This window comes from Zalophus californianus, chromosome 14, assembly GCF_009762305.2.
Source record: "Zalophus californianus isolate mZalCal1 chromosome 14, mZalCal1.pri.v2, whole genome shotgun sequence".
Classification (NCBI taxonomy): domain Eukaryota; kingdom Metazoa; phylum Chordata; class Mammalia; order Carnivora; family Otariidae; genus Zalophus; species Zalophus californianus.
This window is the reverse complement of record NC_045608.1, coordinates 70,290,753-70,313,477: the sequence shown is the minus strand read 5'-3', so window position 1 is coordinate 70,313,477 and position 22,725 is coordinate 70,290,753. Positions and strand designations below refer to the sequence as shown.

Below are 22,725 nucleotides of genomic sequence, written 5' to 3'. Positions count from 1 at the left end.
AGATGAGTGGTAGAAAGTAGTTTAGGGCTATGACGTTTGGGAGGAAAGTGGGAGTGACTGCCAAAGGGTACAGTTTTTTACGAGATAATGAAAATGTTCTAAAATGGATAGTGGTAATATTTGCACAACTCTCTGAATATAAGAAAAAGCACTGAATTGCATGGTATGTGAATTATATCTCAATAAAGCAGTTTAAAAATCTATCATTGGACAGATTAGATACTCCTTGATCTAGCTATACTTGATTAGATCCTCCTTCAATTTTGTTCAAAGAACAAAAGATTGGAAACTACTTACCCAATTTGTAAAAGAATTGATACCCAATCATTCATGTTTTAGCCCCAATGCCACTATTTCAATTATCCCCTTCTTTGGTATCCTGGAGCATTGTGCAATGGACCCAGAAAGGTATTTTGCCTACACTAGTTCTCATGAAGATTGATTTTAGGAAATACTTCACATGGAAGCATGCCTGTGTACCCTTAGAAAAGTCTTTGCATATCCCTAGAGATACAAATACCCTAGTTTGAAGACCAGTGCAGTAGGCTATACTGCCTCTTAGTAGAGGCATGTGGGAGAAAATCTCATGTTCCAGTATCTACTAGCTGTATGAAGATGCGTTCTACAGCAAGGCCTTTTGTTGGCCAATTAGGAACAGCATTTGGGTTGCTGACCCAGACATGGGTATTTCTACAAGGTCAGCTTTGGTCCAGGATGTTTGATGGAGATATGGTCTCATTTAGACAAACCTATGATCTCTGGAAGCCACAACAATGGAGAGAATGACCTAGACAAAATAACCTTGGTTTCACTTGGTGACACCGAACTAAATGTTGCTTAGCTCTACCTGAGGTTGCCCAGTTTCTGGCAGTTATAGGGGGATTTATATAGCTGGGAAACTCGATCCCTTGCCTTTCCCCTTTTACTTTTTCGTGGGTGAATTTAATCTTTGTACCTGCCATGTCTGCTGAGTGTATAATTAGCATGCTGACATCTGAGCAACAGTTTCTCAGTCAGCTTTATTTAGGAGTGGAAATATTTTTTACTTTGGGTAAACTTAGGCACCCCCCCCTCAACTTCCTTATTATCCTGGATATGACAGCTTTTTAATCCTTAGAATATGTCTGTCAAGGGCACAGAAATATCTATATCCAGCTGTTAAAGTGGCCCTGTCCTTTAAGATACACATGAACGTGGCTCAACACCTCTCCTGCTTCCCCCTTCCATAGATTACATAAAGGTCAATGCTCTCCTTACAATTTCCGAAAATTCCTGGGAGATGTAGGCTCTGTGTTCACCTGACTCCAACTCCTGTGTATATACTAGTTTAGGGTTGTCTCACTCTCTCCTTTCTGCTGTCCCTTTTATTTATTTGAGAAAGAGACAGCACGCATGAGTTGGAAGGAGAGGGAGAGAGAATCTGAAGCCGACCCTGGAGTCTGACTCGGGGCTGGATCCCACAACCACAAGATCATGACCTGAGCTGAAACAAAGAGTCGGCTGCTTAATGGACTGAGTCACCCAGATGCCCCTCTGCTGTCCCTTTTCCACCCAGGTCAACCCAGTCAGGGAATTCAGAACTTGTTCTCCTTTGGTGTGCAGCGTTGAGGAGAGATTCCCTAAATCCTATGTGTCTATCAGACTTCAAAGACAGTTTGGGGGAATTGGAGGGACTTACTTCAAGCAACACAGCCACCAACACACTGAATGTCAGACATCTGTGTTTTTAAGGTTCTCCCACAGTTTCATTACCCTGCATGGGGCTTGGCCTTCTCTTCTCATTCTTTATTACCTTCGCTCTGACTTTTCAATGCCTAGCAAAACCCAACCTCCCAATTTCTTAGGCACAGAAACTTTTTCCAGCCCTTTCTCTGACTCTAGGTATCTGTCTGCATATATAGGACACAAAGTTAAAGCTTTAGAATTATTGTTTATAAGGATTTGCCTCATTAAGGTCAGACAACCATTCTTTTCCTCTCCAATTTTAGTTCAGAGAGTAAGGGTGAGGATTTTTCTTTGTTTTTAATATTGATCAGGAAAAATCTCTAGGAGAATGAGGTATTGTATCCTAATAGAACAGGATGGCAAGGAAAACTGAGCCAGTCACTACTATTTATTGAGTCCCTAGTATGCTCCAGGCAATGAGCTAGGAGCTAGGGCACAAAAGGCAACAAAATCAGACACAGTTCTGCTCAGTAGGAAGCTTGCAGTGCTAGCGGGAAAGAGGAACATTAATCAAATACTCAAACAAACAAAACGAAAATATGAGTGTCACACCAGGAAGGTGGGGTGCAGGTGCTATTAGAGTAATAAGCTACCTAGTGGGAAGTCTGGGAAGGTCTCTCTGAGGATGTGACTGCAGAGCTGTGATCTGAAGGCCCAGTAAGGGTTAACTTGTGGGAAGGAGAAAGAACATTCCAAGCGGAGGGAGTAGTTCCCCAAGATGGTGCAACAACAGAAACCTCTGACAAAGGACTAAAAACAAGGCCCATGTGGCTGGAGCCGCAAAAATGAATGGCACTGTGAAGAAAGATTAGGTTGGAAAGGGTGGGCAAGGCAAGTTTTAAGTAGGGGGATTGTTAGGCTCAGATTTGCATTTTGTTTTTTTTTTTTTTAAAGATTTTATTTATTTATTTGAGAGAGAGAGGGAGAATGAGAGAGAGCACGAGAGGGAAGAGGGTCAGAGGGAGAAGCAGACTCCCCGCTGAGCAGGGAGCCCGATGCGGGACTCGATCCCAGGACTCCAGGATCATGACCTGAGCCGAAGGCAGTTGCTTAACCAACTGAGCCACCCAGGCGCCCTCAGATTTGCATTTTGAAAAAAAATCACTTTGCGGTATGGAGAAAGGATTGGAATGTTTTGTTTTTTTTTTTAAGATTTTTTTTTTTTTGAGAGAGAGAGAGTGTGAGTGGGAGGGGCAGAGGGAGAGAGAGCATCCTTAAGCAGATTCCCTGCTGAGCAGGGAGCCTGACACAGGGCTCTATCCCAGGACCCTGAGATCATGACCTGAGCCGAAACCAAGAGTCTGCTGCTTAGCAGACAGAGCCGCCCAGGTGCCCCAGATTGGAATGTTCAAAAGGCTTGAGAGGAACTGTCAAATAGCTGGAGCACCCATAAGCAACTGACACGATTATTTAGGATGATCGTATCTACGTGTGTTTTAATATAAATTTTAAACTAAATGAATATATACACACACAAATCATGCAAAATAGCAAATAGAACTACTACTATTAGGCTTATAAAAAACAGTAGTCCTCCGACCATCCCTCCTCATACCCCTCATACCCCCTTGCACCTTCCACTAAGGATCCCTTCCTCCACTCTTAACTATTCTTCTGGTATTTACTACACCCTTCTTTTTTCTTTTTAACATGATTTGCTTAAAGTGCTATTTATTTTCTAGTTTTAAGCATTGTTTACTTTCTCCTAGGGAAGAAAAGAATTTCTTGATCTTACCCCATGTCTCACCATGCCCAAACTCTATTCTTCTCCTGCCAAGAGAGAACATTCAAAGCATTACTAGCATTTCCTTTTTATTCTTCCCATGTAAGAAAAATTACTCTGAATCATTCATTCCCTGACAAATCAATCAATAAGGACAGAACCACTACATTTCACTCTAAATTGATATCTTTGTGAGGACAAAAGTACCTTCCCTGTACATCAGTCATAAACATACTTGAAGCCATAGGACTTGTACCCCATTAAGTAAAAACTGTTCAAATTTTGAAGTTGGCACAAGAATATTCAAGGAAATTACAGTTGAATTACATGTGCTAGTTCAAAGTCAAAATAAAGCTATTTGCACTAGGAGGCCAAAATAATCTTTAAAAGACAAATGTTTTAGAAGTGTTCGAAAGGTCATTAATTGATGAACTATATCATCCACCCACAGAGTAGCGAAATAGGCCTCTCTCATGCTGCTGCAGAGTGTGAGCTAGAAAACAAGTGGGTGATTCCCACGCAGAGTCTAAAACAAGTCAGATGTTTTGAACGTCCAATAAATCAATGCTAAGGAAATATTCAGAGATACAAAGATTTATGCCCAAGAATATTCATGATAGTATTATTTATATATATAATGGAAAACAATCTCAATGCCCCCAAAGTAGGAAAATTATGTTACATCTATAGAATGGAATACAATAAAATCATTAAATTCATGCTTTCAAAGAACAGTTAACATCGTGGGAAGATGCTCATAACGTTAAATGAGAAGAACAGTTGAGGTCACCCTACATGTAAAAACATACACACATACATAAACATAGTATGTTTAAATATATATAAAATATCTATGCACACTCGATTTTTTTTTCAGTGCATAGAAGAAGAGTTTTTTCTCCCAGTGTGGTTTGCTACCCATATATCTCAGAACCACCCAGAGGGCTTGCTAAAAATGCAGACCCTTGGGTTCCGCCCCTGACCAACTGAATTAGAGGCTTTGGAATCACAGCCCAAGGATTTTTGCCTACCTACACACCCTTGTCCACCCACATACTACCTTGTCCGCCTACGTACTACCTTGACTGATACTGACTCACACCTTCATTTGAACACCACTGAATGAGAAGTAGTTGCTCTCGGGGTGGTAGAATTATGAGTAATCATCTTCTTTCTGGAATCCTTAAAAAAGATTATCTACCAAGTGTATGCTGCTTTTTATAATAAAATCTCATTAGAAGTATATTAATGAAGCATGGGTATTAGAAAAACAGAGCAGATCCGGGGTCTATTTGGGCAAGTCTAAACACCTTCTGAGAATTAGAAATCTAAAGTAAGCAGGTACCTATAGATTCCTGACCATTGGAAAGCCAGTCTTGGATAAGGAAAATACTAAGCATAGATATGGAATTCATTACGTCACTAAGTTGTACTGGTAAAAAATGTAAATATAATAATTTTGAGAAGTATTAGGTAATATTTCTCCGTGTTCCAGGATGTCCCTTGGCAAAAGAGGATTCGGTGATCAAATAAGTTTAGGGCACAATACATTTTCCAATCCACTCTTAAGAGTCATACAACCATGAGCAGATTACAGGCTCTGGGAAGTCCAATATAAGCTTCATTCTTAATTCTAGCTCCACAAATTCTTAGAATGTGTCCTACCATTAAGAACAAAATTCTAGGCCAGAAGAGAGCCCAAGAAGCAATTCTCACCATGGATCAATACCCTATGCTTGATTCATCCATTGTATCAATTTGTTCCCACATTCCCATGGTCTCTGAGGGCTTAGCCCATATATTGGTAAGGCCTGACTTTAGGGCACAGCTCAAGTCAGCTGCCAAATAATGCTCAAGAACAGCAAAAGAGAGTGCCAGGCTAGAAGATTAGAGTGTGTGAAGGACCTGTATATTTACTTTTGTTTTTCACTATCAGTACCTACCACCTAGACAGTGAGCCTAAAATTTCTCTTATATTCACTTACGTAGTCCCAACACAGTAAAACCTGGCACTGGCACTGGCACTTAACTGGTACTCAGTTGAACAGGGCACCACCAAGCAGGTGGTCAAAATTTTTTGGACAAATAGAGTAATGAAATGGGCTAGGCTCAGGTCCTAAACTTAAGGTCCTAAAGTTTATGCAGTCATGATATCAAGGCCTCATTTCATTCAATAAACATTTCTGAGTGTTTATTATGAATGGGTAATTCCAAGAATGCAGAGGCGACTAAGATACAGTCTTTACCCTCAAGAGCTCCATACAGTAGTACTACCAGCCATTCCTGGATGTACAGGTTTGGGCACACGTTAGGCATCTAATAAATGCTTGTTTTAACTGAGTTCAGAAACCAAGATACACTTTAAGCTGGTCAAACTTTGGTAGTCCAAGAGTCTAGAGTAGGGTAAAATCAGACCATTCTGGAAACTGCTTCAGAATGACTGAGATCTTGAGTAACTAGACCCATCTTGATTATCACTACTCTAGGGACTCTAGAACCAACCAGGAGGCAAAAGTTTTTATGAGAGAAGCCCCAGAACCCAAAAGAATTTAACAGTATATACCATGATAGAATTTCTAAACATGTCTACTATAAAACTCTCAAGGTTCCTGAAAGGTTAATAGATAGTATGTGGTGAAACACGACTGAGAAACGGGTTCGAAACAGTTGACAGGCCCCTCTACTGCAGGACTTCTCAACACCTGTAAGCAATGTGCTATGTTCCTTTTATGCACTGTCTTATTTAATCTTCACAGCAATCCTACACAGTCTTATTATCTTTCCCATTTTAGAAATGAGCAAGCTGAAGCTCACAAAGAGTAAGTAATCTGCACCAGACCACAAGGTACAGAATGGGACTCTGAAATCATGTCTTTCTGGCACCAAAGATGGGTTTGTGATCATTCAAGCGGTACTATTTTTTTGGTATCGATGGGCACTAGAACACTTCCAGAGGGACTCACAACATAAAGTGTTTCCCAAACTGTGATGAGGAAATCCTTTTGAATGAATCTGTGCTTGAGATTAGCTTTCCATGTAATCCATTTTGAGTCAGAGATATCCCATGGCAGACAGAAGGGAGGTGGCAGGCAGCTCAGAAGGAAAAGCTAGCTTATTAAAACTGTGCTCAAAGAATTATTAAGAGGGACACATAAATTAAACCCCAGTTTAATAGATATCATTTCTTTACCTCCAGATTCATAAGTTACAGTTCATGGCTCATTTCTGTCAAATATTTGATACGATATTACAATCCCAACATCTTCACTTAGCTAGTTCTCTAATGTTTGTTTCAATAATTTGACTTAACCAGGGCGCCTGGGTGGCTCAGTTGGTTAAGCGACTGCCTTCAGCTCAGGTCATGATCCAGGAGTCCCTGGTTCGAGTCCCGCATCGGGCTCCCTGCTCAGCAGGGAGCCTGCTTCTCCCTCTGACCCTCCCCCGTCTCACGTGCTCTCTCTCTCTCTCATTCTGTCTCAAATAAATAAAAAAAAAAATATTTAAAAAAAAAAAAAGAATTTGACTTAACCAGTTCAATTCATGTCACTAATTTTGATAAAGTATATTCCCATTGGGAGTATAATTTTTAACTTTGCTGTGTATTTCAATAGGCCTACAATCTGCATTTTGGGGTGAGATCATTTTTCACTGTACAGGACTGACCCCAACTTTGTAGGATCTAGCATCCCCTACTGACTAAATTCTAATAGTACTCTTATCCAGCACCCCCTCCCAGTCATTTTGACAAGAAACATCCCCATAATTTCTATGGGAATGGTGTCACCCCTAGCTGAGACCCACAGGTTTAGAACCAGAAAGTTCCAAAAAGGCATTAATTGAAGGATAAACACCTACCTTGACCCTGCATTCAGTATTCCAGCAAACAAATCAAGATTTAATATGCTAGCTTCAATCCTGCATGTATAATGTCTCATTACATTTTTCTCTATTCTGTTAATAACATGAAGAGATTCAACAAACTGCTAAAACACCACTTTTAGCCAGGAAGGCTGAGCCTATGTACCTGCCAGCAACAGCAATAGAACGGGCAGAAGCAAGCCCAGGACTTTGTGGGGGTGCTGCCTTATATGTGAGGCAGCCGCCGCACAACAGAAAGTATACCTGAATAGTCTATCATTTTGTCAAATTTGGACTTTAAGAAGGATGCTGTTTTCTTTCTTTTTAAAATGATTTATTATCAAAAAGCTTGCTCCCTCTCACTGCTGAGTCAGTCCAGCAATGCAGCTCTATCCTGTTGAGGATTATTAGGACCCAAATAATCTTAGACCAAAACCACAACCACAACCACCACCACCACCACCACAACCAACTTGACTGTTGGTTCAGGAACATGTTCACAGACATGTGAGGATGCATTCTGGAACACTGGGTTCATTTCTTGATCGGAATGCCAATCACCATAAAGTCTTCTGCTAGAGTCACTTCTTGGAGATCTAACACCGATTCAGCTTGCTTTTTTAGTTCTACGATCCCATCTGTTTCTCCTTCTCTGGCCAAGGCAACCGGCTTGTACCTCTGACTGAAGTGAGTCAGAACTAGCCTCTTTGCTTGGCACAGCTTGGCAAATGCAGCTGCCATCTGTGGTGTGCTGTGGCCGTGCTCCTTTGCTTTGTCCATCTGACCATCATCTAGGGTTGCTTCATGGATCAACAGGTCTGCTTCAAAACACAGCTTCACTCCTCCATCACCCACAACCCCAGAACAGTCACCCAAAATGCAGATTTTTCTTCCAACAATAGGCTTTTTTAAGACATCTTGGGGAGAAATTGTAACTCCATTTTCCAGAACAACAGAAATTCCATTTTTCAGCTTCCCATAGGCAGGACCTGGTGGCACACCTAACGATGGAGGCAGATAACATCACATTATGGGACTGGAATTTATGACTTGTTAAGAGAGTCTAACAGCACAGCAAACGGAAAAGGCATCCAATTCTTTTCCTAATTGTTATAAATATTTTACTACTCATGGAAAGCTGGAATATTTATACATTTTTAAAAGTTCAGTGTTGGCTATTGATATTAGTGATGCCCTACTACTTAAAACATTTTCCAAGCACATGTGTCAGACGAGCTTTAAGCTTTTAAGTTCCACTAAGACTAAGACCTTCTCATAGTCAAGCTGCCAGCTTTGATTCTCTGCTGTGAATGGAGTAACAGTTTTTGAGACTGCTTTACTTAAGCTCATGTTTGAGTAAACTTAATGAGTCCATTTAAATAATAACAAAGTACCTACAGACTAACATAATAAAAAAATGGTTTGAGAGGATCATTTGGATCACAAGAGCAAGGAGCATTTCTGGCAATCATACATAATCAATCTTTGTAGGTTTGGTAAACCTTTTATTAATTACCTTATATTCATCTAGAACAACATGTGACCATCACTCTGAACAACATCTATAAACAAACACAATGTGTTCACTAATTCCAGCAGGCGTCATTTTAAAGTTTCCCAATATAATTGTATTTCCACAGGCTTTTAGGTAAGAAAAATACCTTTGCCTAAGTCATTTCTCTTCATTATTTAGTATTTTGTTTTAGTCGGAGAAGAAGGAAGAGACTGCATAAAGAAACAAATACACAAAACACACCATCATGCTTTTGCAGGCTCTGCCGTGGCCATGAAAAGGAAGGAGGCGATGCTGGGGACAGAAGGGACCTAGGCATTGCTCCGAGAGAGGTGAAGACCCCCTCGCGCACAACGGCCTGGCATGGAGGAGGCACAAAGCCTCAGGGCGGGCCCAAGTCTGTCTCTGCGTGCTGGCTCCCGCCCACGAGGAGTTTGAAACAGTTGAGGCGTGGTGTTCTGAACACCAAATTAACTTAATCAAGGTTGAATGAGTAGGCAAGGTTGATAAAGAAGGAAAACCCTGAAAGTAGCTGGTTGCAGTCGCACGGCTAAGAACTGTGACAAAAATTCTCAGAGCAAAGAGGTCACTGAAAACATACTTCAAAAGGAAGACATGAAAACATAAAAGCCTAGACCTAAGACAATCACCACCACCCTGCCAACCAAGATAGCTAGCTAAAAATATGGATCCAGGGAGCTGAAGAGAAAAGGATTCACATATATACTTGGGTTTTGGTCTGAATAGCATCTTTTGGCCCCACATATTTCCCTTAATAAACAAACTTTAGGCAAGAGAAATGAGCAGAGAAAATGTCAGTTTTAGGCCTGGGACACAGGAAAGGAAGGTTATTATGATACTTCTAGCAGCCTCAGCTAACAACAGCTTAATTGATGAGGAGGAGGGAAAAAAAAAACAAAACAAAAACCACCACTTACCGAGGTCTTTTAGTTTCTGTGCATTGAGTTTACCTGGGCGTTTCTTCTCCACGACTGAAAACCCAAAGGAGGGAATTCGGTGAAAGAGGCGAAATGCTTTTACAACAAACTGTTCGTCATCAACCAGAAGGTATGAGTTTTCTTCTGAGTCTAAAAGGATAGTTCTTCCTTGTCCCTCTTTGGGATGGCTGTCTGTTTTATTCACGTGCATAAATTCTTTTAGTTCTTCTGTAGGACACTGATCTGCTGTAGGCACCAGCTCGTGGACCACATAGGGGAAGACCAACTCTGTGTGAGAGAGTTCCATGGTTCTCCAGATAAAGTCTCGAAGCCCAGCAGGGCCATAGATTTCAATAGGCTGTTTGGTGACCACAGAGCCACTCTGCAGGCTGATTGTGCAGAGGAGGCCAGGAAGGCCAAAGAAATGGTCTCCATGAAGATGTGTGATGAAGATCTTGGTAATTCTCCCTTTTGATTGAGGCAGAGAAATAAAATTGGGAATTTTTCCAGAAGTAAAAACCCATACAATGCTACTTAAAACATGTATAACAACTTACATAGAAAGCAGAAAAATGAATTTAGAGTTCTATTTATCACCATAAACTTATTTCTTTGTATTTTGCTACATGATTCTAGAAGCAAGAAAGACAGGCTTTATGGTTTTAATAAGATAGAACTTTTTTCATAAAAGATCTTCAAATTACATAGTATTGCAGGTTTAAGAATATTTTCCACAGTATGGAGGTTCCTCAAAAAGTTGAAAATAGAGCTACCGTATGACCCAGCAATTACACTACTGGGTATTTACCCCAAAGATACAAATGTAGTGATCCGAAGGAGTACATGCACCCCAATGTTTATAGCAGCAATGTCCACAATAGCCAAACTATGCAAAGAGCCAAGATGTCCATCAACAGATGAATGGATAAAGAAGATGTGGTTTTATATACACACACACACACACACACACACACACACACACACACACACACACACACACAATGGAATATTATGCAGCCATCAAAAAACCTGAAATCTTGCCATTTGCAACAACGTGGATGGAACTAGAGGGTATTATGCTAAGCGAAATAAGTCAATCAGAGAAAGACATGTATCATATGATCTCACTGATATGAGGAATGTTTAATCTCAGGAAACAAACTGAGGGTTGCTGGAGTGGTGGGGGATGGGAGGGATGGGGTGGCTGGGTGACAGACACTGGGGAGGGTATGTGCTATGGTGAGTGCTGTGAATTGTGTAAGACTGATGAATCACAGACCTGTACCTCTGAAACAAATAATACATTATATGTTAAAAAAAAAGAGAAGATAGTAGGAAGGGAAAAATGAAGGGGGGGAAATCGGAGGGGGAGACGAGCCATGAGACTATGGACTCTGAGAAACAAACTGAGGGTTCTAGAGGGGAGGGGGCTGGGGGTATGGGTTAGCCCGGTGATGGGTATTAAAGAGGGCACGTATTGAATGGAGCACTGGATGTTATATGCAAACAATGAATCATGGAACACTACATCAAAAACTAATGATGTAATGTATGGTGATTAACATAACATAATAAAATAAAATAAAATAAAAGAGTATTTTCCTACATATCTTCTTGCTGAAAGAAAGAAAAGAAAAGAAAAGAAAAAGGAAAAATAAGAAAGTGTACTAAAATAGTTCACTGAAACTAGATAGGCCTCAAATGTCAAAAGCATCTGACAGTTACAATGCCCTCTACTGCTTCCTCTGAGCATAACGAATATATACTTCCAGCAAAACAAATGTTCCCCTGGCTCCAACCTGACCAACACCTGAACCCCAAACTGCCATTTAAGGACTCCAGACCGGACAGAGATTAACTAACCAAGAAAGAGCCTGCCTGTCTGAGTGAGTTTGAAGGGGAAGGAGAAAAAGGAAGACGATGAGGCAGGAGGGAGAAAGAAGGCGGTGGGAGAGGACGGGGTGAAGAATCCAGAGGGGAGGTGGGCAACAGATGCTAGAATGTAGATCAGAGGGCAGACCCCCTATAGTGTTGTATAAAGGTATGTGGGCCCATACCTCCTTTCAGCATGAGCTAACCCAATGTCTTTTTCAGTGCATATTGGCCTCGGTTGTAACTTGACTTAGCCATTGGTAAACTGAATTTATTGTTGGTATGTGGCAGGATGCCACATTAGCATTTTTCTGAGATTCACCAAGGCATTTCAAAAGTAACAATCACAATTAACACAATTTTAGTATAACTGAGGGCTTCTGGTCCTCGCCTCAAGGACCACCTATTTCAAACATTTGATACCATAAAAGAATAGGTACAGTTTATTATTATCATAAAAGAATAAGAATAGTTTATTGTAAAGTGATTTGTCTAGTGACATCAAGGCAAAAGTATTCTCCAAGTAAGCCTTCCAGAGTTGATACACCAAACTCAGGCCCCGGTGGTAGGGAACCACAGATTGGGGAGAGGCTGATTTGAGATCTGGAGAATCCTGAAGCACTCTAGAAGTTTCCTCCCTATGCTCCTTTTTGTTTTCTCTTTTTAGGCCTTACTTTTACTGTCTTTTGACTTCTTGGAACCCTTTCATTCTCCCACCCTTCCTGCTGTCCGGGCTGCTGAGGCGCCCCTAAGTGTGACCTGAGGCCTCTGCAGACAGAAGAACTATGATGGTTATTGAGTCATGACCTCACGCTGACCTTACAAATGCCAAGTCAGACGTGCTGGGCCCTCTCCCTATCTAGTGCACAACAAAGCCAACACTGAACACCAAGACAATCTGTGAGCCCAAAGCAAGTGAGACAAATAAAGTAAGTCAAAAATTGCTTCCCAGTTACCACAGTTTCAGGGAACACAAACATTTCATTTTTCAAGAAACTTGATTTTGGAGGGAGAAGGAATGGCAACCATAATGATCAAAGTTAGGAGATGCTATCACATGAAGAAAGCAGAGTACATGAATTCCCTTTCACTTGGGAATAAGAAAGTTTCCAGGGTCTACATCATCCACAGAGAAGTGGAATACCAAACATCCCCTAAGTGAGGATGCAGTTACATTTACTGCCGTAGGAAAATGTATGCAATATAATTGTTTAGTTGAAAAAAAAAGCAGGTTACACCTAGTATGATACCATTTATGCAAATTGTACACACACACAAATACATCTGTACCATTAACATATCTACAACTATAAAAACTTTACCTATAAGGTAATTTTACCTATAAGGGGAAATCAGGCTTTTCTTATGTTTCTGCTTTGTTTGAATTTTTACAATGAGCATGTATACTTTTTTTTTAAGTTTTTATTTATTTATTTAAGTAACCTCTATACCCAATGTGGGGCTCAAACTCACCACCCCAAGATCAAGAGTTATATGTTCCTCCAAGTGAGCCAGCCAGGCGCTCTGTATGTATACTTTTTATAATCATTTCATTACACTTTTGTAATACTTTTAATAATCATTTTTAAGGGAAGAAAAAGGCTTAAGCTCACTCTTTAAAATTATGGAAGAAATAGACATGACAAACCCATATTTGCTAATCAGATGCTTGCACATTAGGACCAAGGAAGCTTAAAGAAGTGTGTTTAGATAAATAAAAAGTACTTCCTTATAAAACTCATAAAATATTATTACCCCAGGAGGAGTATAAGCTGAAAGGGTTTCAATGAATCAAATAATGATAGGTCCATACTGGGTTGAGAGTAATCCAGATGAATTGAGGGTACTCCATTCCAGTTTGAGACTGGGGACTTTTGAAATGCTAGATAATGTCATAGATAATGTTCTGTGATTACCATCTTACCCTCCTCTCTGAGGCCAGGAATTTTTTTAGCCAATAAGAATTTAGTAAACTAAAGGTTCCCTTAGGCTTTATTTTATGTATTCTTTGTGAGGCTTAGCTTTGCAATATGTTTACTTAAAACATATATAAAATAGCTATAAAATATTAGAGAAAAATATTATAGCAAATAGACATGAGGTGGTACTCACAGCCCCTGCCTCTTGATGTTCATGTCCCTCTACAATTCCTTCTTCTTCAGTGTGGGTGGGACCTGTGACTTTTCTAACCAGTCAAATATGGCACAGGGATACAGTGTGATTACATTATAAGATTCCATCTTGCTAGCAGGCTTACTCTTGAGTTTCTTTCTCCCTGGCTGGCAGTAAGGAATCAAGCTACCACTAAGCAAAACCCACATGATCAGGAACCAGAGGAGGCCTCTAGGAGCTGTGGCAGCCTTGGTCCTACAATTGTAAGGATTCTGCCAACAACCCGAGTGATCTCTGAAGCAGATTCTTCCCCATGTGAGCCTCTGATGAGATCTCAGTCCTGGCCACCAAACACAGATTGCAACCCAGTGAGACCCTGAAGCAGAGAACCCAGCCAACCCACGCCCAAACATCCTGGCCCACAGAAACTATGAGATAATAAATGTAAATAAGATACGAAATTTATAATCTGTTATGCAGCACTGATAACTGATACAGGTATTAAATAATAAGTAAAGACTTATCCCCACACTTAACAGTTTGTTTCTGTTTTAATCATCCCACCACCTCAATTCCTACTGTCTAAAATGTGAAATATCACAGCCTCCACTCTAGCCTGTTTGTCCCTAAGAGTTCTCATGAAAGGAATCCCTCTGTGATCCAAGCAAATAAAGCACAGTATCTGTCCTCACCTCAGGGTCTTAGGTTGAACTGTGTACACCTCAAGGTCATGAGTCCTAACTAATATGCATTAGTTCCTTCCTCCAAAGCTCTGTTCTTGACTTCCTATTTGGGTCTGGGACACCATAACTGTAACTTGCAGTCCTTCACTTCTTCACCTAGACATTCAATCAGTTACCACCCCCTGCTAGTTGTATAAGTATTTCTTAAATTGAGTCTCTCATCTTCATCCTTATGCCTACTTTCTGCTTCAGCAGACTCATCCCCTCTTCTCTTAGATGAATGCAACTGCCTTAAAACTGGTCTCTCCCAGGGCGCCTAGGTGGCTCAGTCCACTAAGCATCTGCCTTCAGCTCAGGTCCTGATCTCACGGTCCTGGGATCAAGCCCCGCATCGGGCTCCCCACTCAGCAGGGAGCCTGCTTCTTCCTCTCCCTCTGCTCCTCCTTGAAGCTTGTGCTCTCTCTCTATCTCAAATAAATAAAATCTTAAAAACACACAAAAACAACTGGTGTCTCCCAGGAGCACCTAGGTAACTCAGTTGGTTAAGCATCTGACTCTTAGTTTCGGCTCAGGTCATGATCTTAAGCCCCAAGTTGGGTTCCACACTCCGTGGGGAGTCTACCTGAGATTCTCAGTCTCCCTCTGCCCTGCCCCCTGCTCACTCTCTCTCTCTCAAATGAATAAATTAAAAAAAAACACACAAAAACAAAAAAACAAAAAACAAAAAAATGGTCTCTCCCAGTGTATTTGCCATAGAAAAACTCTGTCCTAAAACACAAATCAGACCACGTCATTCCCCTGCTAAGAAACTTTTAATGGTTCCTTATTGCCAATAGAATAAAAAGGTCCAAATACCTTAGTAGACCATGGAGGACTTCATAGTCTGCCCTCACTTTTTCCCAGCATTTTTCTCGCTCATCTATCCTGGCCCACCACTCAATGATTTGGATGGTTCAATATTCCCTAAACATGTCACTTGTCTTCTGGAAATTCTATTACTTCTTGCTCACTTCATTGTCTGTTCCTTGAATGTCCATCCCTACTTTTCTCCCTGGAGAAACTTCTAATCATCTCTTAGATCCTAGCTCTACTGTGACCATTTCTGGGATGCTTTCTCTGAACACACAGCTAACGTCCTCCTCCTTGGTGCTCCAAAAGTATTTAGAAAGCAGTTCCACTGTTCTCTTTATCACATTACACTAGGTCTGTTTACATACCAGTTTCCACCACTAGAATAAGAGATCCTTGGATGCTAGAACTAACTTTATTTTAGTCATCAACGCCACACACTGTGATGAATCACAGGAATAATTTCAATAACTATCATGTATCAAGACCTAGTAAGTGAGGAACACATACTAAGTGCTGAACACCTTATTCATGCATCAACTGAAGAGGTATTTATTAGGCATCTACTAGGTATATATATGATCCTTGAGCTTACTTTATCATACAGGGAAATACACAGTAAACACAGAAACAACTATTTAAATAACAATTTTAGATAGTGATGCTAAGAAATCAATAAAAATAGCACAAAGAAGCAGAATGCCTGGGATGAACAAGGAATTACTTAACCCCAGAGGTTCAGGGAAAGCCTCTGAGAAGATGGTATCTGAACTAAGATTTAACTGAGAGACAACCGTACAGAGAAGGGATTATTATATATAATGCTTATAACATCTCTCCTAAGTTGAGCTTTTATCTTCATTTTCAAGATGAGGAAAATAAAGCTTAAGTTCATTGATCTGCGAAGGCCACAAGCCAAGACACAACTGGGACTGCAACCCAGGCTGGTCTGACTCTGGGCCAAGGCTTTGCACCGCTGTACTCCTCGGCCTGGTGGAGTACTCTGGGGGGCCTTTGCTCACACCATGGCCTCTAGCTGGCAGGCTTATCTTCTCCCCAGCCCAGCGAATCCCTCCTCCTCCTTCAACAACTCACGAGTCACCTTCTTTGAGATACCTCCCTGATAATCCCAAATGAAAAAGAACATCTCACTCTCCTGAACATCTATTGTTCTTTGTATCCTCTTGTGATACTTACAACTACCTCCTGGTGGAAATAAGTAGGTATGCTGCTCCTTTGCTTCTGGAGTATCCATGTAATATGCCTCATGTATCTCACTCCATCCTCCACCCCCCAAGCTTATATAAATCCTTGCTCTCAACCTTTATAGGAAGAACAAAAACTAAATAAGTAAAATACAGTGGGCGTGGCCGGATGCCTCAGGGCCTTCCAAATCTTGCCAGGGCTCTAGCACTGAGGTGGGATACAACTGTCAGGGCTGTTTCTGAGCAAAGGGCCCTAGGAGAGCCAAGACAATGAATAAGAAATAGTCTTAATGAGATAGCCGAATGCACACTAACCTGCTTTAAGCTGGCTTTTCATAAGCTGTGTCTGGGTCCCCTCCCCACAGTCAAAGAGCCAGCACTCGCCCTCACACCGAAGGACCAGAGCAGAGGCACCCCGGGTTGGGGATGGGTATGCTGCACCCGTACCCAGAAATGTCACATCCATAGACATCTTCCACCCTGCAATGAAAAGATCATCCAGGGATTATTACACATCACTGCTCAAAATCACCAAAAACACATTCTTGTGAGATTTACTGTTATTTACATTATCTATAAATATTACTTGTAAAATATTCAGGAGACAGAATTCTTGTTCTCTGATAGTTTTCCAAAGAAATACCAAGTAAGATTTCAGTAACTCTTAGTGAGTTAAAACCACAAGTTACCAAACTTTGTATGACTGCTCACACACACAAAAACAAACAAGTTAAAAAACTGCAAAATCCAGTCAACTAAAAACTATTGTTGAATCTCAACTATCTGATATTCTGGAAAAGGTAAAACTATGGAGATGGTAAAAATACCAATGGTTGACAGTGGTCTGGGGAGAAGGAGGGAAGAATGAATAGGTGAAGCACAGGGGAGGTACACTTGTTACTAGTGGTGGAGGTATATATTACTTTTATGTTTTGGGAGAGTAAGCTGGCAATATATATTACCAATAATAATGATACTGCTAATAACAACACATTTTAACTCAGCAACCCCATGTTTTGGACTCTACCCTACAGAAATAAAGGACCTATATACAATGATGTTTCTGGTGGTACTTTTAAGGTGGCTAAAATCTGGAAGCAATCTGAATATATTTCAATAGGGAAATGATTGAATATTTTATTGTACATTCATTCCATGAACTATTTATTCTGCAGTTAAGTCAGGTCTGTAAATGTTGTCCTGGAGGGATGACGAGAAAAGTTATAGATGGCTATGGCATGATCTCATTTTTACAATGCCCTGAACCTCTGCATTTACATAAGACAGAGATCTGCGTCAAAGGATACACACCATATTGTTAATATTGGTTATCTCAGGGGTGATTAAAATGGTGATGGTAGGGAGTGGTTTCCTTTTAAATCTCTGGATTGGTTTTGGTTGCAATGAACAGTATTTGACGTCTTTATTTTTTTAAGATTTTATTTATTTATTTGACAGAGAGACACAGTGAGAGAGGGAACACAAGCAGGGGGAGTGGGAGAGGGAGAAGCAGGCTTCCTGCAGAGCAGGATGCGGGGCTAGATGCAGGGCTAGATGCGGGGCTCAATCCCAGGACCCTGGGATCACGACCTGAGCCGAAGGCAGAGGCTTAACGACTGAGCCACCCAGGCGCCCCTTATTTTATTTTTTAAAATATTTTATTTATTTCTTTGACAGAGAGAGACACAGCGAGAGAGGGAAGGGGACTGGGAGAGGGAGAAGCAGGCTTCCCGCTGAGCAGGGAGCCCGATGCGGGGCTCGATCCCAGGACCCTGGGATCATGATCTGAGCGAAAGGCAGACGCTTAACGACTGAGCCACCCAGGTGCCCTGATGTCTTTATTTTAAATGTATTTTATACTTAATTTATTTAATATTATTTAAAAGAAATGTGTCATAAGGCTGAACGTACTTTTTAAACTACGTATCACCTAATCTTTCTTACCGTTTGAAGATACAGTCAGCCCTCCCACCCCCTCGCCCCCCACACACCTCACACTCACAGATGGTACATCGCTCCAACCCATGCACAGGTTTTAGGTAATTGCTAGTGTCCCTTCCATGTGTTATGCCACACTTTCACTTCCAAGATCAAGCCTTCCTCTGATAATTAGGTAATTTAATTTGCAGAGGCTTTCCTGTTGGGATTGCAGTTTGCAACAGAGGTGAGAATAATAGAATGTAGAAAGTTAAACATTTTAAAAGCTAATAAATGCAGAAGGAATAATAAAATATAATCACTTTGCAATCCTTAACAAATAATGGATCTAGGCCACTGGTACGGAACCCTGGAGCATATTAGAATCACCCGGAGAGCTTTTAAACCTTATCAATAATTGGGCTTCATCACAGAACAATTAAAAAGGAAATTCTGCAAGTAAGACATGCATTTTAGTATTAAAAAAAAAAAATTCTTCCCCTGTGATTCTAACGTGCAGTCAGGTTTGAGAATCACTTGGTGAAAGGCTAATGGAGAATGACAAAGGACAGATCAGGCTGACCTGAATTCACTAGTCAAGTAGTCAGTCTTAAAAAAAAATTTTTATTATGAAAAATTTCAAACACAAAAGTAGAGAGATTAGTGTAATGCATTACCATATAACCACCACCGAGCTTCAACAATTATCAACTCATGGGCAATCTTGTTTGGTCTATATCCTGCACCCATTATCCAAGAATACTTGATAAGTGGTATTTGGTACTTCCATCAGGAAGCACAGGCTACTGGCTGTCTCTCTTTCTGATGTTAACAGCCACTAATGTTCATTGCCAGGATTCACTATTTCATTAGAGGTTGCCAAAAGGTGATATTCTCTCATGCCTCTGAAGTTATTAGCTGGCATCCTTCTGTAAATCCTCAATTAGTTACCCTGCAGTGCAATCTGTACAGAAAAGGTCCATTGACCAATCTTAACACCACAAAGAGAAACAAGATCTTATCTAACTCCTAGTGTGTTGCAGTACGAAGTACACAATAACCCTATGAGGTTTTCTTGCCAAAAAGTAGAACCTGAATCTGAAAAAAACTGTAACCTAAACACCAGTTTATTAAAGGACACCACAGGGATGGAAGGAGCAAAATCCAGTATGTAGGAAACTTTACAGAACAAATGAAGTTTTTTTTTTTTTTAACAAGTAAAATACAAGGGAAAAAAATCGAGAAGCCGTAAGGAGATTAAATGAAGTAGAAAAGACGTGAACCAAACGTGGCATGTGTAGTTTGTCTGGACCTCAATTTGGACAAACTGAAAAAGAGAATTGGGAGAAAAGGAGACAATTGGGGAAACGTAAACGCTGACTGGATAAATGATAACATGAAATGCTTATTAAATTGATAATGGCTTTGTTTTAAAAAGGAGTTACTGTTTTATAAACATAAACAAGTATTTTGCAGATAAAATGGTACATTCAGATTTGCTTTCAAATAATCCAGTGAGGTGAGGGTTAACAGATGAAACAAGATTGATCTTATTCTCCTATGTTTGCAAGTTTCCATAATAAAAAGTTTAAAAATGAGCCAAATAATCAAAACCCTTCCAAGAGGTCGGGAAGGAATCAGAAATTAATGTATTTAATCAATGGTTCATGTTTTGTGACATGCACCATTCGAGGCAAGAAGAATTAAAAGTAACCAGACCAGATTTGGTCCCAGTATTCTTGAACATAAAACCAGCCGCTTGCTTTCTCATGGCTATGATCCACCCTGGATCAAGTGCACATTCCGGTCGAGAGCAGAGCACAGGACCACACACTGTCACCTGACACTCCCCGGGACAGTGGTTCTCGTCCCGGCTGCACATCACAATCACCTGGTGACTCTGGGGACTCAGCATCTGGAAGGCTTCCCAGGTGACTCTAAAGGCGGCCAGGTTGAGAACCAGTTTCCATACAGGCAGCGCCAACCCTGCAATCACCCCGTGGTGCAGGGAGGGCGGATACTGCCTTCCTCCATTTTAGAGATGAAAGAACCGTGGCCCGGGAAGAGACAAATGGAGAGGCCAAGGCCGAGTCAGGGCCAGAGGCCAGGTCTCCGACCACCTGCGAGCCCAGGCTCTCCCCCAAGTCAATGTCTGTCTCCCGAAGGAGGGGTGGGCGGCGGCAGGGGCGCGGGGCGACTGGGGGCTCCCGCCTCGGGGTCGGGGGTAGACAAGGCGCGTCCTCGCTCGCCGGCGCTCCCCGGGCCTGGGTCCTCCAAGCCGGGCCCGGCCCGCGGGTCCGGAGGAAGCCTGCCCGCCCGCGCGGCTCGGCCTACACGGCGGACGCGGAGCAGGCGGCGGCGCAGACCCTGGCCCGCCCCTCTCTGGCGCGCCCTGTCCCACTCACCCACTCCCCGAGGCCCGCGGCAGGAGCCGAGGGAGGCGCAGGCCCGCAGCAAGGCCCAGCCGTCCACCGGGCGGCGCCGGCGCGGGCGGAAGTGCGCCGCGGGCTGTGACCGCCTGTGGCCGCTCTAGGACGCGCCGGAGGTCCGCGCTCGGTGGTGCCCGGCCGGGCCGGCCTGGTGGGCTCGGCGGTGACTGCAGGCGCATTCTTGGTCCCCACTGGTTCCCCGTCCGCCTTCACTCGCCCGCACAATTCTCTGGGTGAGGTGGTAGTGGTCACTTGTGAGGACCAGAGCCCCCAAAGGGGAAACGTTTACTGTTCTGCTTTTTGTTTTTCCGTGTAATATTTTCCAACGTGCTCCTCGAAGAGTGTTGTCCCCGATACTTTGTTCCTGCATATGTTTATTTTCTAGTCTTTCGCTGGGATGAATCTTTCTGTCTCTTAATCACTAAATCTAAACGTTTAAGTCAGCGATGCTGTAAGAAAAAGCGATGTGCCTTTGAATCAGAGTTCATAGCAGCATTACTATAGATCCCGAGTCTCCGTTCTATTCCACTTTATTTAGGGATAGGCTGGAATATCCGCTTTCACACAAGCACTGCAGGTATGTTCTCTTTGGGCACAGCATAGCCTGCTGGACGCACGAGTGAAAAGCCCGGGCCTGCTTTGTGCAGAAACTACACGTGGTGATTACCACCAAGACAAAAAACTCGGTTTAAATTCCAACTTAAAAAATAAAAAGGGTATTTCAAGCTCCTATGCAGTGCCAAATGGCACTGATTTTTGCTCGACATACTTGAGGTAGTCAAAGTTTCCAGCAGCTTCATAACAGGAATAGAGGTGCTGTGCCTGTGGGGTCTTTGAAACTACCAGAAGAGAAGGATCAAGAACCATTTTGCCCCACCCCATTTGCTTTGCCCAATAGACCATTACATATTTTACTTTTTGGCCTCTTCAAAGCCTTAATTCAAGTATTAATTGAGCTCTAGCTTTGTGGATCGTATTATTTTTGAGGCCGAAAGAATTTTTTAAGTATGATACAGCCCCTGGATTTAGAAGCATGCACTGAGGCTGGAAAAGTATGTGTTGGGAAGCCACCAACTAACAATATGAGGGAACAAATGAGAAGACAAAATGAGTGATAAAAATCTGGAAAAAGGGAGATTAGTGGATATGCAGTTAGTTAAAAAGTGGGGCTTGAGCTGGGTCTGGGTCTGGAAGGATGATTGAGACTTGGATTGGTGTTGCCAAAATGGAATGATAAATTGGATTTGGTCACGTGGGGTCTGACTTAGTCAAGTATTAAACACCAGAACTTGAACTTTATTTATCTTGACACTTGCTTGGCTTAGAAGGGCCCAGGAAGACATACGTCATTCCACATCTAGGTCTTGGTCACAACTGAGCTAGGATAGGGGTTGTCCACAGCAGTACTCTCCACAGACTCATCCATTCTGGAGCTATCTGCCTACCCATCAAGGCTTCCTACAACTCCTCTTCTCAGGGTTGTTATATCTTTAGAGAATCATGGATAGAACTTTTTGTTTATTTTTAAAACTTTTCATTATATGGGAAATTTTAAACATACATGAAAGTTGAGAAAATGTCTAATGAACCTTTATGTATAATGATCACTCACCTTCATTAGTACCATCTGGTTCATCTTGTTTCACCTACAACCAAATCCTTCCCCTTCAAAGGCAACAAAACCTGGATTATTTTAAGGCAAATTCCAGACACAATATCATTTTATCCATAAATACTTCTGTAAGCATTTAAGACTCCTTTTTCTGGTAAAGTCTCCTCACTACATAATGATGGTGGGCAGTTTAGTATATAAATATAAAAGATAAGTATTATTTATTTATTTATTTATTTATTTATTTTTATTTAAGTAAGCTCCATGCCCAGTATAGAGCCCAATGGGG

The 22,725-nt window shown here is 41.6% G+C and overlaps 1 protein-coding gene across 4 annotated transcripts; it reads right to left on the bottom strand.

Annotated features, from left to right (window-relative positions):
* Nucleotides 1–3,079: 3,079 nt before the first annotated feature.
* Nucleotides 3,080–20,890, bottom strand: ELAC1 (elaC ribonuclease Z 1). 4 transcript variants are annotated; one of them, XM_027577627.2, is made up of 5 exons: nt 20,801–20,870; nt 18,470–18,615; nt 16,794–16,958; nt 9,758–10,225; nt 3,080–8,307 (listed from the first exon to the last, which is right to left on the bottom strand). In XM_027577627.2, the coding sequence occupies exons 3-5, from the start codon at nt 16,948–16,950 to the stop codon at nt 7,841–7,843; spliced, it is 1,092 nt and encodes a 363-aa protein (XP_027433428.1). In that variant the 5' UTR covers nt 16,951–16,958; nt 18,470–18,615; nt 20,801–20,870; the 3' UTR covers nt 3,080–7,840. The 4 variants fall into 4 exon arrangements, with proteins under 4 accessions (XP_027433428.1, XP_027433429.1, XP_027433427.1 ...); XM_027577628.2 differs by lacking the exons at nt 18,470–18,615; nt 20,801–20,870 and adding an exon at nt 20,287–20,419; XM_027577626.2 differs by lacking the exon at nt 20,801–20,870 and having other exon boundaries at nt 18,481–18,607.
* Between the last annotated feature and the right edge of the window lie 1,835 nt (nt 20,891–22,725).

Bases quoted from the DNA above. Each gene is read 5' to 3' on its own strand.
- ELAC1 (XM_027577625.2), bottom strand. From the start codon at position 16,950: ATGTCTATGGATGTGACATTTCTGGGTACGGGTGCAGCATACCCATCC. The intron at 10,226-16,793 runs GTTAGTGTGCAT...CTCAATCAAAAG, and splicing joins GAAAAGCCAGCTTAAAGCAG to GGAGAATTACCAAGATCTTC. The intron at 8,308-9,757 runs GTAAGTGGTGGT...CTCCATCGTTAG, and splicing joins ACAGAAACTAAAAGACCTCG to GTGTGCCACCAGGTCCTGCC.